At 35.4% G+C, this 14536-nt stretch overlaps 2 protein-coding genes across 7 annotated transcripts in view; one reads left to right on the top strand and one right to left on the bottom strand.

Annotated features, from left to right (window-relative positions):
* Positions 1 to 5948, top strand: part of LOC132279478 (uncharacterized) — a 43555-nt gene extending 37607 nt beyond the window's left edge. For 3 of the 5 annotated variants that reach the window (XM_059781466.1, XM_059781465.1, XM_059781467.1), the window contains 5 exons: positions 1104 to 1144; positions 1213 to 1311; positions 3444 to 3491; positions 4482 to 4601; positions 4917 to 5948. In XM_059781466.1, coding sequence (XP_059637449.1) covers positions 1104 to 1144; positions 1213 to 1311; positions 3444 to 3491; positions 4482 to 4601; positions 4917 to 4979 — 371 coding nt within the window. In that variant the 3' untranslated portion in view covers positions 4980 to 5948. The remainder of the gene's footprint in view (positions 1 to 1103; positions 1145 to 1212; positions 1312 to 3443; positions 3492 to 4481; positions 4602 to 4916) is intronic. The other 2 variants (XM_059781469.1, XM_059781468.1) reach the window with 1 other exon arrangement.
* Positions 5810 to 14392, bottom strand: LOC132279477 (sucrose-phosphate synthase 4). Of its 2 annotated transcripts, XM_059781462.1 has the most exons (14): positions 13885 to 14391; positions 11954 to 12043; positions 10819 to 11045; positions 10590 to 10653; positions 10253 to 10452; positions 9663 to 10143; positions 9006 to 9137; positions 8725 to 8856; positions 8454 to 8630; positions 7860 to 7913; positions 7676 to 7738; positions 6615 to 7448; positions 6344 to 6471; positions 5810 to 6204 (listed from the first exon to the last, which is right to left on the bottom strand). In XM_059781462.1, the coding sequence occupies exons 1-14, from the start codon at positions 14152 to 14154 to the stop codon at positions 5931 to 5933; spliced, it is 3126 nt and encodes a 1041-aa protein (XP_059637445.1). In that variant the 5' UTR covers positions 14155 to 14391; the 3' UTR covers positions 5810 to 5930. The 2 variants fall into 2 exon arrangements, with proteins under 2 accessions (XP_059637445.1, XP_059637446.1); XM_059781463.1 differs by lacking the exon at positions 11954 to 12043 and having other exon boundaries at positions 13885 to 14392.
* Positions 14393 to 14536: the final 144 nt, after the last annotated feature.

The raw sequence follows: 14536 nt of genomic DNA, 5'->3' as shown, positions 1-14536 counted from the left end.
TGTTGATCTGTGGCTGTATGGACTGCAACAACCACGTCATAACTAGTGCATTATTTGCACTCCACTCTTTGAATTTAGGATCGCTCTTGGAGGGATACGTGATAGTCCCTTCGATATGTTCGATCATCCTACAACCAGTGATATGCATACGAGCAGATTGAGCCCATTCCATATAGTTCGTCTCATCCAGCCTTACAGTCATAATACAAAGGCCTGGATGGTGATCACTACTACCTCCCAATACTGGAGTCAGACTAGGAGAAGACCCAGCTTCTTTTGAAGTCACCTCTGAGTCAGACATTTTATCAAACAATTTCTGGGTATACAATTCTCAGAAGCAAAAACAGCAACAAAATATGTAGAGAACCACCTCTCTAACACACAAACTTCAACTAAAAAGATTACTGTGAGATGCATAAAAAAACGACCACACAGTTACCACACAAACCCTAGAAAGCATCAAAGTAGACCATATTAGAATCGCGAACAATGAAGAAAAAGCCGTTGTTGCAGAACCTCGCGAACACAAAAAAAAAAAACACCGATCGAGACTGCAATAGCTAAAAAAAAATAAAAAAATCTGGGCCTCGCCCTGAACCCTGAGTAGGGGCGTGTTGCTCCTACAACTCCCAACCAACTCACCACGGAGTTGGATCCACGGTATGTGTGGATGTGATTAACACTACTTCCTTGCAAACAGATCCCATTTTGGAATCTCTTCAAAACCCTTCACACCCACTAGGGTTTACACAAACTTGCCATAGGGTTTCAACTACAAACCTAGAGCTTTACAAACCATGCTCTGATACCATGTTGACTTTAAGATATAATCAAATCGGAAGTGAAGAAGAAGAAGAAAAAGAGAAGAAAGCGGATGAGAGAAAAAGAGAGAGAGAAACAATGAAAGTATACTTTCATCCTTCCACCACATTCTATTTATAATAACAAGTTTTAGAAATTACAAATAAGCCCCAACATTATATAATTAATAACAAATAAGCCCTTGACAACAGTATTTTACAGTTGGAATATAAAGTACTGATCTGTTTTTTGGTAAACATAAAAGATGTACATGTCCCTCATTCTATAAACTTCATTTGCAGGGAGCTGTATGGTAGAGATCAATCTCATTGCTGACAATCTGGTATGTTGTCTTGTATGATCATATCTAGCTATGACATTGCAGTGTATTATTCATTCTTGGAGTTTCAGGATGAAGCGAAGAACTTAAAGATTAAGTTGGACTCTTCTAAAGCTGAGCTTGATTGGGTGACACAAATGAAATCCAAACTTGTTTCGGATAATAGCAAGGTCATTGTATCAAATTTAGTTATTTGAATCTTGTGTACCAACAAAATTAAATTTAAAATTAGCACTGGGTTTGAAGCAATTATTAATTGTTCTATATCTTAATTCTCAATTACTACACTACTAGTAGCATGCAGAACAAATATCTCTTCAATTAAATGTTCAATCATGCATAAATACATATTATGAATGTATATAGAAATTATTTTAAATTATGCTGAAAAATGTTCTACTTATCCAACAATATATATGAAAAGTTCTAGTCTCTTTTACTTGAGGTGCTCGGAGTGTAAGTGTTAGCATATATGATAGCCATGATTTATGGAATGACTTACCATATTAGTAGAGATTTGATTCTGCATATGTTAGCATATATGATAGCCATGATTTATGAAATGACTTACCATATTAGCAGAGATTTGATTATGTTATAGAATATGCCATAGAATATGCTTTAGAATATGTTGTGATTTGATTTAGATTTGATTTAGTTTCGATTTAGTTTCCTTGTAATATAAGCATGTAGAGCTGTGAATGAGTGATTTATCTCATTCAAGCCTTTACACAATTCTCTTGTATTTCTTCTTTTTATATTTCTAATTGGTTTCAGAGTTAGGGTGGTCCGACTGTAATGAGGGCATTACGAGTTCGGCACCACCCATTCGGGAATGGTCTAAGGTGACATCGCCTATCCGGGAGGTGTCGAGTAGGCAGGGTGTTCTAACCTCAATGAGGGCGTTGTGAGTTTGGCACCACCTATTTAGAAATGGTCTGAGGAGACACAGTTATTTCTTTTTATGATCTGAGGAGACATTGTTGATTATTTCATCTACACTATTTAAACATATGTATAAAGGGAAATGGTCTAAGGAGACATTATTGGTTGTTTACGGTCTGAGGAGATATGATTGGTTGTTTACAGTCTGAGAAGACATTGTTGGTTGTTTACAGTCTGAGGATACATGATTGGTTGTTTATGGTCTGAGGAGACATTATTAATTGTTTATGGTCTGAGGAGACATTTTTGATTTGTTGATTGGCACTTCATCTGAGGGAAAATCATTGCTAGTCAGATTTGCACTCCATTTGTCACAAGCTCTCAGCAGCTTGCAGACATTCTTACAAAGGGCGTCAGCAAGATTGTGTTTGAGTATGCATTGTCCAAGTTGGGCGTTTCAGATATCCACACACCAACTTGAGGGGGAGTGTTAGCATATATGATAGCCACAATTTATGGAATGACTTACCATATTAGTAGAGATTTGATTAGGCATATGTTAGCATATATGATAGCCATGATTTCTGGAATGACTTACCATATTAGTAGAGATTTGATTATGCTATAGAATATGCTTCAGAATATGTTATGATTTGATTTAGATTTGATTTAGTTTCTTTTCTTGTAATATGAGCACGTGATCGTTTTATCTATAAATACTAGAGTTGTGAATGAGTGATTTATCTCATTCAAGCCTTTATACAATTCTCTTGTTTTTCTTGTTTTTATATTTTTACTGTAAGACTAGAGACAAACCCAATTTTTAGCATTATTTTGTACAAAGTGCTTGCTCTCTGCTTTAATCTGTGCCCCATTAATGTATATATATATATATATACTCTTTCCTTTTGTATGTGCATCAATATTATTGAGAGGTATTCTGTTATACTCTTTATTTATTTTTTAATATATAGTCTTTGTCTTAAGTAAAGGCTGCAATTCCTGGTAGTAATATACTAACATCAGTAATTTCCTTTCCTTTCTTTTTTTAATTTTAATTTTATTTATTTATTAAAGAAGTGATTAAGTTTTGTTTAATAAGACTACATTTCTCTTGAAATTACTGCTTAATTGAATTCAATGTTCTTCAATTTAAAAAATTTACCAATTTATAAGAACACATGCATTGATATCCGCAGATACTAAATTATTTCATCAAATGTCTATTTGATTTTTCAAGTCACAAGTGTTTTATTTGTTCTATGTAAGAAAAGTTAGATTTGTAACTTTCTCTGGAATAATTTGCTGTTCAATAAATTTTTCTGGAAAAAACTGTCAGTCTATTCAGATGGTGCTTATTTGTGTGCAATGAATGGTACAAACTCACAATTTAATTTCACAACTTGTGCTATTTCAGGCGAAGCAGTCAGTTGAGCTAGTTAAGAGTAGGATACATGATTTTAAGGTGAGTTATATGCTATATAAATACAGATTCAATGATTTTATTTTTCATTTAATTGTCCATTTCTACTAACACAAAAATCCTAAGATGCATGAACATGGACACGAATGTGAACATGATTCGACAAGGATATGCCTACATGTGAAATTCTAAAAAATTAGGACATGGACACTGCGTGGACTCGGCTAATATAAATAAAAAAATTGATTTATATATCTATTGATTAAGACAATTATAGAACTTTAATTAATTTATAATTTCTATCCTAAAGTTAAATAAGTTAGGAGTTGAAGCTATTCAAATATATAAAAGAATATATTATATTATATATGATATTACTCTCCTATCTTGTCATTGTAATTATGTTTTTGTTCATTAAATATTCCGACATGTGTTGAATGTCAATTTTTTAAAGAAAAATAGGTTGGACACTTTAATGTATGTTTATAATGTTGTTTCTAGGACTGTCATGTTATTGTTTTATATAAAGACGAAGAGTGTAGGATGTTTTGGTTGAGTATCCGGAATGTGTTGATGAATTGTCCGAGATGTGTCAACCAAGTGTTCAAGATGTGTCGGTCGAGTGTGAAATAGCAAAAATTATTTTTGAAATTATGGGCACAACCATGAAGTGTCGGGCACGTGACTAGGAGTGTTCATGAGTGTCGATATGGTGTCGGAGTCCGTTCTTATAAAAATTCTTTATATATACGTGTGTGTGGTGTGTGTGTCTTAGTGATCCATATTTAGTGTCAGAATCAAACCCACCTGATTGACTTGTTTATTGAATATTTTGTATCTTTCTCTCCTCCATTTTCAAGACATGCATTGTTGTTTGCGATAATTGTTGTAAATTCATTTTCTTTTGTGCAACAATTCAATAGTCTGATTTTAGAAGACATCTTTGAGCTTTTAAATTTTATAGAACCAAAATTGTGGCTTTTCGTTCATTTTATGTTCACATATCCTTCTTTTATTGATGGGTGATTATAGCCTGAGCTGTGGGCAATGGATATAAAGACCCTGGAAGAGGAACACCGAGCTCTTTTATCTGATAAAGCTGGTGAAACTGAGTTTTTGCAGTCTGTACGGAATCAAATTGAGAAATTGATGGTAACGATATTCATCAATTTTTCCTTTACAAATTTGCATAGATCAGACACTTGAGCTGCCACTTTATCTTTTGATGAAATGATGTTAGATGTGGCAAAATCTGATTACACAAAAGGATCCTTCTTAGATAAGTATATCTGGAATTTAACTACCATCATACAAATCATGGTTGTGAAAATCAATGTATGCCGAGTTTGACAGTTTTCGTTGGTTTCACTACTTTGTTCATAATTGCAGGACACTGACATGTCTACTCTTGTTTATGCTTTCCATGCAAACTCCATTCTCATTCATGAATTCCTCTGCTTTATACAGGAAATTTCTCTCGTAGTTAATTGTGCTTGTGGAGGGGAATACAAGGTGGATCTTCGTGTATAATGAAACATGGGACACACATCTATCTGCATATAGTTTGAGATGCTGAGAACTTAACATCATGTGGATTATAGTATATTGCTTCAACAAAAAGTCAATGTAACAGGTAAATTTGTATAAAACAAGACAGATTCGTTAAAACTAACTATTCAAAATGAATATGATTGAACTGTTTCAGTTGTTGGTACGAGAAAAATGCAGTAATTTGAGAATACGTCTGGGAATGGCGATGTTAGACCGCCTTATCTAATGCTCTATAGGTTGCTGGTAGGCAATACTACACATATGTGCCTTCCAATCATAAGCCGATTTTAAGTACAATACCTGCTGCTACTTGTGCTAAATTTGTGAGTGATCATTGCATTTGGATTAGCAGGAGTAAAAGGAAGACAATAGTAAAAAGGAAAAAACAAGAAAAAAAGGTATTAGTTACCAGAGAAAAGAAAGCAAATGAGAGGATAGTATAGCCTCTCCTCTTGTTTGGGTAACCTTAGAAGGTGAAAAAGGATTACATAGTGATAGCACTTCATTGCGCTTAGTAAAATTAATATTTGAAGGTCTACCAAACCTCTCCTTTTTTTGCCCCTCCTCTCCTCATTTTTAAATCAAACACAAGACAAGATTTCCTTTCTTTCCAACTTTTTCCATCCAAATGCACTCTTATTCTAATTCTGGAACCACTCATACCAACTCACCCACCTATATATGTCCATAGCCGCGTGAGTTTGATGTCGTTGAAGTTAAACTTTTCCAGAAGGGTGCCTTCTAGAAATCTGATATGTCAACGTCAACAACAATGTTTATATGTGAAAGTTGTAATCTTATAAACTGTATTCCATGTGTATTCTTATATAATTTAATCATATACTAGCTTTTGCATTATGTATAAAAGCATAACTCCCCCATCTTCCTCAACAGGAAATTGTAAAGGAAAAAAAAAGGTTTAAACAAAAATTACATAATTCCAAGAACCTCCAAAGCTGTGGAGATATCATGGGCTTCATAACCCTGAGCAAAGGCAATTCTAGGGCTATCTTGGGGGGCAACATCTTCCCTTTTAAAGCTGTCTTCGCTATGAAGAAGCATCTCGCTTCCATATTTGACAGACCTTCTTAGGATAACAGTTTTTTGGAGACCAACCAACATGTCCTCATAATCTGTATCTCCTCTTTCCCCCACAAACACTACCATTTTGGAAAGATCAATACCCCATCTAACTGCTAGGTACCTGCATAACATGAAGAAAATTATATGTGGTCATAGTTCCATATAATTTCATTTCTAGTGCAAGTAAATTGTATTTATTTTAATGTGGAATACAGAAAACCACCAGCACACAAACAGTCACTTAGGAAAGAAGGTTTAACCTTAGTGCTTGGGCTCTTGATGCAAATAATGGTGTCACATTCAACCTTGATGCGGCATGCGTGTACACTAGATTGCATCTAAAGCCTCTCATTCGTAGCCTCTGGCGCAGGCCATCAATCCTTCGAATCTGCTACCAATACATTTAAGACATCATTAGAAAGAATACCAGCATGCAATGCAGTATTTAAGAAAATATTCATCATGTCCCTGTTTGCTGTCTTAGTTTCTATATTACTTGACATCATATGCAATGATTTATAGTAATCTCACCTTGGCTCCTGGTTTAATGCTGTAAGAGTAGCATCTTGAGCTATTTGCATCCACATACTCCACTATGTCATCCTCAGCTCCATCTTCGACCCTAGCAAGCCTGATTATTACTGATCTCACATTCTCTCTGGGCCATCTGTACTCAACATGGGATTCATAATCCATATCTGCCATCAAATCCTTCCATGGGTAGTATATTTCACTTCCACTACTACAGACCATCGCATCGAAATCTTCCAATTTTACTTGGCTGCATTTCAATGCTTCCTTCGTCTCTTGTAATGTTAAACCTGTTAACAATATAAAACCTATTCGACCAGGGCTCGCAACTGCTTTCATCACATTTTTTATGATTAATGGTAAGGTCTCAGTGCAAACACCATTGCTATAATAACAATCAGTGGCTATAATAAACAGCCCTTGCCTCCTTCCTGGGCAGTAATTAATACTGGAATTTCCATTTGAGGTAGCCACTCGGGTTAGGGTCTCAATGATTTCCTTCTGTCTGGCTGCTGCATCGAGGTCTCCATTGGGCTTGAAGTCTCCATCAATGGAAAATTTCAAAGAAAGATCTTCAATATCCCGCAGGGAGTCGCTCATGGGCTCTTCAAGAGCAGGCATTATTTTATGATGGGTGGTTGGGTGATGGTTCCTGCAATGCTCCATGTGGGAGAGGTAATTGCGGCAGTGTTCTGGCCATGAGAAGCAGTGGATGTTCTTTAGCCCATTTTTACGGCATTCAAGCCAGAGGTTCTTGTCAGCGACGAGCTTTAGGAGGGCCTCTGCTATAACGTTATGATCGTGTGGGTCTACGAGAAGGCCATTGTTGAGTGCCTAATTGAAAAAGAACTCCCATTAGATCTGAGTAATTCTCACTGGCACTTTTGCAAGTCCAGCATATAAATTTGTCTGACCATGGGTTCTAACCTCAAGATATGGGTTTGAAGGAGAAATTGAAATCTCAAATCAGGTTGATTGTGGCCCAAGAATTAGATTAGGATTTTTGGGTGCTTTGATTAAACATAGAGACTGCATACAATTATATTAGCCATAAAATTTACCTTGAGGATATCGACAGGTCCACCATTTTTGGTGGCAACAGTAGGCAAACCATAAGCGGCTGCCTGCAAGAAATAGAGAACGTGAATCATTAGAAATTCATTTCATGTACGTGGTTCAAAAGAGTATGCAATATTGAATTCTAAGGATGAGAATCTGGATGTCATTAAGATAGATTCCACTTACCTCTATGAGCGTGAGGCCAAAAGGTTCCACAAGAGCTGGGTTGATGAAAACTCCCTTCAAGAGACAAATCCGTGATAAATTGTTACTATTAGCATGGTAAGGTACAAATTGCAATGAATAGAAGGTTTAGAAGTGATATGTAATGATAATTTAGGCTTATGAACTGCATTCTATGTTATTCCATATAGATTATCCCACCTCGAATGATCTTTTTGTGGTTCTTAGATTATCATGTATTAAGATGGTAATCAGGCTCTGTGGTTGGACCACTGTGAAGTGCCAATACATTGTAATCCAGTATTGCTGACATATCTTAATGTTAAGGGTCGGATTAATGAATCTCAATTGCTGATAAAGAGGTTGGGGTGAAGGGAAGGTCGGGCTACCATGGAGTGTTGGTTGGGCAATGACTAGTGAATCTTTACTCCTCAGAATCCACAAGTGGCTTGGTCATCTAGAAATAAAATGTGAATCCTCAGAACTCCATTCAGGGAAATCTAGCTAGGGGATGTCTTAAAAAATGTGTTGTTAAGATCTGATGATAATTTCAACCACCCAATTTGCTCATAGGTAGATTCAGTTCAAAATTCATACCTTTGTTTTTGCTGCCAGACGATATATCTCGGGAACGTCACTCTGTTTGTGATGCTTGGGATAGGCCACCTGACCATACAGGTCATACTTGTCGATGAGCTTGAGTACCATTGTAAGAACAACTGAGCTGCTGTTAGACATCTCTTCTATGTCATCTCTGTTACCAAGTATTAGTGTCTGCATTAATAGTATTAATCATCAATAGATTTTCTTAGAGTGGAGTTTGATTGTATAAATGCTGCTGAATATTGTTGTGAAATTTAGGTTTTACCAAATTGGCTAGTTCTCTGAGGGGTTGGCATTCCCCAAAAGCCTTGAGCAAAGTGGTTACATTTTTCTTGGGATCTGGACGGGATAATGCAAGGATCATGGGCTTGTGGGGGTTTGTGAAAAATCTCATTATCTGCATTGCATGTAAGTGAAAGGAAAAAAAGATTGTTAGAAGACATTATGATGTCCCATACATAGAAATGAAATATTTCATTAAATTGTCGTGTGATCATGTGTCATTCAAAGCCGTCATTCACAAATAGGAAGATAAGGGCTCCTAACCTCAGACCATATCAGCGGTATCTGTCTTTTGTTTTGAGTTTTAGCAGAGCCGATCAATGACTTAAGATCGCCATCACCTTCCAGTGGATCTTGTGTGGTGACGTAGCTGAAGTCCATGCCTGGTGGTATAACCTAGTGCCATGTAATAACCTAACAGTGAGCTTAGACAAAGTTTATAAGGTATGAATTTCATTACGTTCCCATTTTGTTGTAAAAAATCTCTATTTTCGTTTTAGCTTCATAATTGATATTCATATGTGCAATTACACAACTTAAGTTGTTATTGTTGTTATTACTACTATTATTGTTGTTATTATATGAGTAAAATGTTCAGCAATCGAGTTAAAGTCGTTATGTTTATCACGTAAGCTGAAGTAATTTAGAGAGTAGAACTACTCTTTTGTTGTTATGCCCAAAGGTGATACAAATTAATTGCATCTCTATTATCAATTCCATGTGCAAACCATTAGTGCTTTTGTGATTCAGGTTTATTTTAGTAGTTTCATGATGCTATAAATAGTGTCATTGCATGTTTTAGGGTATAATTGTTAATGAGCTGATTAAACCTTGGATGATTTATATTCATGTCGTTGTGGTGTTTATTAGAAGTCATTTTGGTGTTGCAAAAAAAAACAAGCAACGAGATATTTTGCATACCACCATCCTTGGCATGTAGCGCCCATAGCAACTCACTCCACGCCGTTTCCTGATCCTAAGCTTCCTCTCCAGCTTGATATCAAAACCATCATACAAACCCCATTGCTCTTCTATTTCTTGCTTTGTGCTAGTCACCACAATTTCAGCTGCATCCAACCCCAACTCTTCGGCTTCAATCCTCCTAATAATCTTGTAGGTTGTGTTTATGTCCTCTCTAGAGAGCCTCCCTTGTTTAAGTAATTGCTCGAACTTGTTCCGCCCCAAAGAGTGGCCCGTTAGCACCATTGGGACATTCAAGGCCCCAGACAAGCGTGCTGCTACCTCCCCAGCATCCGCATAGTGGCCGTGAATTACGTAAGGCCATGCTGGCTTGCCCCCGCCAACTTCCTCTCCCAAAGCTCTTGCCATGTTGACAATGTGGCTTAAAGCCCCATCAACAAATTCAGGTATGTGAGGCCAGAGCGACTCTTTGGGAATGTACCTATGGCAATGATGAAAGCCATGTTTTAGGTTAGTAGCTTATACCAATAAGAACGGAAATTAGTGCATTATACTCTGCTAATGAAGGAAATCTTATGGTATTTAATTACTTGTCCCGAGGTCCACATGGTATTCGGATAATGTAGGCACCACAACTACCACATCCGTCGGGTGGGCATGAGAGCATCTCAATAGGTTCACTGTAGCTATAGTCGACCTCTGGTGATGTGATTTGTCGAGTCAAAAGATCAACACGGTAGACTCCTTTCATGTTGGCTAGTGCTCGAGCAAGTTCTACGACGTATTTCACCTGAGAATTTTAATAAAAAAAAAGATTCATTAGATTTGTGGTGTATGATACTCGCTACTCTTATTTTGTAAACTTCGCTCAATTTAAGGTCATTGATGGCTTAAAACTTAGGGGCCGAAATGAAAACTGCATAGTACCTGACCACCGGTATCAGAATCTCTTCCGAGTTCCATGTTCTCTCCACGGACCAACCCATGAAGACTACATAGATAGAAAACGTAATTATATGAAATTCGTACTGTAATCATATTATCAGGCATTGTGATTTTGATTATAGTATTTATATGTATAAACTATTTTTGTTTTATTACAATTTAATTTAGAATTATTATTGGTCAGCACAAGAGTGACAGGCAGTTTAGGTACCTGATGAGGATAATGTAAAGGTGTGTAGATTTATCTTCATCGGACCACATTTGCATATCAGAGTTAATTCTGGAGATTTTCTCCGTTGTGATAGACTCTGATTGACTTGCTTCACCTTTCTCCTTCTCTCCTTCGGACAACTCAGAAAGATCTTCGGCAGCATCATTTCGACCTTTCTCGCGTTCAAGATGACATTTTGCTAGCCTCTGTGCATCATCCCAAGCTATCTGCATTCATCAGAAAATCCCATATAAGCTATCTGCATTCATCATTGTTTGGTCGACAATGATGCTGTTGGGTTTCGTAGAGATTTTCATAATTCATTATGTACTTCTCGATCTAATATGTATCGGGTAATTCGAACACTCGATTTCCAGATTGTAGGTAACGAGTCTTACTACTTAGGTCATTGAGTGATGCATTTTCACTCAACTCAAAATTTTATAATTACACAAGTAATGTTTGTATCATGCCTTTGATCTTCCTCTTCTTTCTTTTTTATTTTTATTTTTATTTTTGTTTTTGTTACTTGAACTTAGGCACTCACTTTGTTTCATACCACTATCTATATTTAATATTTAATTATGAATGTGATTCATTTGATAAGGTTTTATAGAAATATAGAGAATATTGGCATCTTAAAAAGTGAAGTATCCAGAAATGTTTGTGCTTGGAGGGAATAAAATTTGTGGATGTGGGCAATCGTGTGTATCTTTTTTTCTAGTTGGTACTTACACACGTCTTTATCGAGGTTCGAACTCTTTATCTCCCTTTGAAAGGTAGAAATCTAGTATAACTAGGCCATTAGCCCGTTGGTACAATTGTGTATATCTATATACATAAACTAGTTTTATGACTTTACAATGATGGTGAAAAATTTAAGATGAACTTGTAAGTTGTGCAAACTATATTAGATATTATAAAATCACATTAAAATATTTTTATGATTTTGAATTAAATTTTATAAATTTCAGTTTTAATGCACTAATTTCATGCTATCCAACAAAGTATATATATATATATATATATATATATATATATTTATTTATTTATTTGACCTTCAACTTTTATGATGCATGGACATGGCTAAAAGTTTATGCTGACTTTTGGTAGAAGAGAGAGTGGGAGAGAGGACCTGCTTCTTTTTACGGGCAAGATGCCAAATGCGCCAGCACATATTCTCGAGCCTGTTATTCCGTTCACGAGAATTCCTTGTTGCTGTTACCTGTCACTCATCAATACACCGTCCTTCACATTAACTATATATATATCTATATAAAGAAAAAAACATTTACTACTCACTTGAGGCAAACAATGTATATGTTATCTAGTTGTCTTTTTGAACAAATATTTGGTGAATGGAAGGCTGGGTAGTGACTGTGTAAAGTTTGACACGACTCGACAATATGACTTACGGCACGAGTTAAATGGGTATGTGTTGACCCTTAAACGAATTTGGATCATAAATGAGTTAATATAATTAACCCGTTTAATTAATTGTGTCGTGTTTGAGTTGAGGGGCTCAATCTGTGTAACTAGTTTATATCTGTTTAACTTTACGTGTCATAATTTTTTTTTTATTCCAGTTCCAAAATAACTATGTAAACTTGTATGTTATAATTTATTATTTTGTAGATTAGAGATTATTTAGTAATTTGGTTAGATTGAAACTTATATTTTTTTTTAATATTTAATGTTTGATTGAGTATTATTAATAATTTAAATAATAAAATATTTGATTTTATTAAACAGGTCATTAAAAGTGTTACAAGTGTAATCCATTTAATAAACAAGTTGGTTTAGTATTGTGAGTTCTTGACATTATTATTAAACAGGTTGTATTTGGGTTGAGCTATTTTGTAGAATATTCTTAGTTCGATACGGTACGATTATGACCCGCAAACACGAATTGCCACCACTGCAGTTACACAGTGACAGTATAATGACAAATGCTTTGGTCTTAGAAATTTTATTACTAATTACTCTCTGCATGTTAGAAGAGAGATGTTGTAGGTGGCCTTTGATGGATTATGCAGTGCCTAAGAGATCTGACACGAATTTTTTTTACATGGTATTAACCCATCACAACTTAATACATGAATAAATATATTAATTTTATTTAATATTTATTTATTTATTGAGTTGTGATTAATGAAATTATATACTAGAGAGAAAAAAAAAAAACAAAAAAACACAAATAAATATATTAATTTTATTCAATTTTTATTTATTTATTGAGTTGTGATTAATGAAATTATATACTAGAGATTAAAAAAACAAACATAAACGCAAAGAAAGAGAGAGGGGTTGGTGTGGGACCCACCATGGTCTCTCTCACTCACGGGTCCCATGCCCCACTCTCTCGTTTGGACATTCGACTTTTGGTTAGTGCAAAATGGCCCTTCCTTTTATTATCTCCTCTGCCACCTCATACGTCTCTAAAATTAATATCATCTTATTCTAATTTCTTATAATTTATAAGCATCTTGTGCTTAAATTTATTGTTTAAACACATATTGGAAAATATTTCAAAACAATATAATGGAATTCTAATGCATGGAGTGCAAAATCAACTCATAAAAAATAAATGTCCAAATTGACTTTACATTTGAGAATTGTTCAGCCTAAGGGGTTGAGGACACCTTTGTAATAATAATAATAATAATAAATAATAAGACCCTAACTTAGTACAAGAATTCTATCATTTAATATCTAGAGAAATAGAAATTTTAGCTTGGTATTTATTACAATTACATAAATGAAATCACTGATATCTATTTCTTGGTTCAACCTGACTAATCTATCTCTTTTACGTCTGAAATCACTAGCCAATCACTGCCAATAAAAATCGTATATTACTTGCCAAAAACTGAAAAAAAAAAGTAATAATAATAAAAAAAGAACGCTTGAAAATTGGAGAGAAGAGACCAAAAATTATTTGGCAAAAGAGTTTACGGGCAGCTTTGCTTTCCATGGACTCCTTAGAAGTGTGTGTATGTTTTTGTGTGTGTGTGTGTGTGTGTGAGAGAGAGAGAGAGAGAGAGAGAGAGAGAGAGAGCAACGTACCTTGACCCATGTCCTGTGGAGGTCGGACTCATCAAAGCTGTTGACAACTTCTTCAACGAAGTACTTGGTGGGACTAAACAGCTTCTCTTCCCTTTCTTTATATTTGAACTTTTCGAATCTCAACTTATTATTATTCTCATCAATCTTTTTCTTATTTTTGCTGTTCTTCTTGTTTCTCTCTGTATTATGATCATGTTTATCTCCCACTTTCAATCCGCCCGCGTCCAAAATCGCCTCCAAGTAGCCATTTATCCATTCATTTCTTGCCATTTATCCTGCTTCTGCTTCTGCTTCTGCTTCTTGTGTGTGTATGTGTGTGTGGGTGTGTGTGTGGAGAGAGAGAGATGAGAATGATGACTTCTAACTCAGTCCCATACAGAAATTAAGTGTCATGAAGAAAATGAAGAGGAAAAGTTGCAATACAATGGAGTAAGAGAGAGAGAGAGAGAGACAGAGAGAGAGAGAGAGTGCGTGTCTGTCTGTAATTCGAAACCGAGTTTAGAAGAGAAGAAACGGCCACCTTTTTAAAGGCGTAGAATTTTCACTTCATTTTTTTGGTTTAAAGTTTAATAAAAAAGAAAAAAAGAAACAAATACATTTAACCATTTGGATTGGGTGGCTAGTGGCGTTGGTTCTCGCTTTCGTTTATGCC

This window comes from Cornus florida, unplaced genomic scaffold (assembly GCF_030987335.1).
Source record: "Cornus florida cultivar Cherokee Brave unplaced genomic scaffold, ASM3098733v1 CherokeeBrave_3.0.0_Hap2_Chr10, whole genome shotgun sequence".
Lineage (NCBI taxonomy): Eukaryota > Viridiplantae > Streptophyta > Magnoliopsida > Cornales > Cornaceae > Cornus > Cornus florida.
The sequence above is the reverse complement of the archived record's forward strand: the minus strand, read 5'-3'. Positions and strand labels throughout refer to the sequence as shown.

Coding starts and splice junctions, on each gene's coding strand:
- LOC132279477 (XM_059781462.1), bottom strand. CDS start 14,154: ATGGCAAGAAATGAATGGATAAATGGCTACTTGGAGGCGATTTTGGAC. Junction 10,654..10,818: donor CTTTACATTATCCTCATCAG/GTACCTAAACTG, acceptor CTATCTATGTAG/TCTTCATGGGTTGGTCCGTG. Junction 7,449..7,675: donor GACCTGTCGATATCCTCAAG/GTAAATTTTATG, acceptor TTTTTCAATTAG/GCACTCAACAATGGCCTTCT.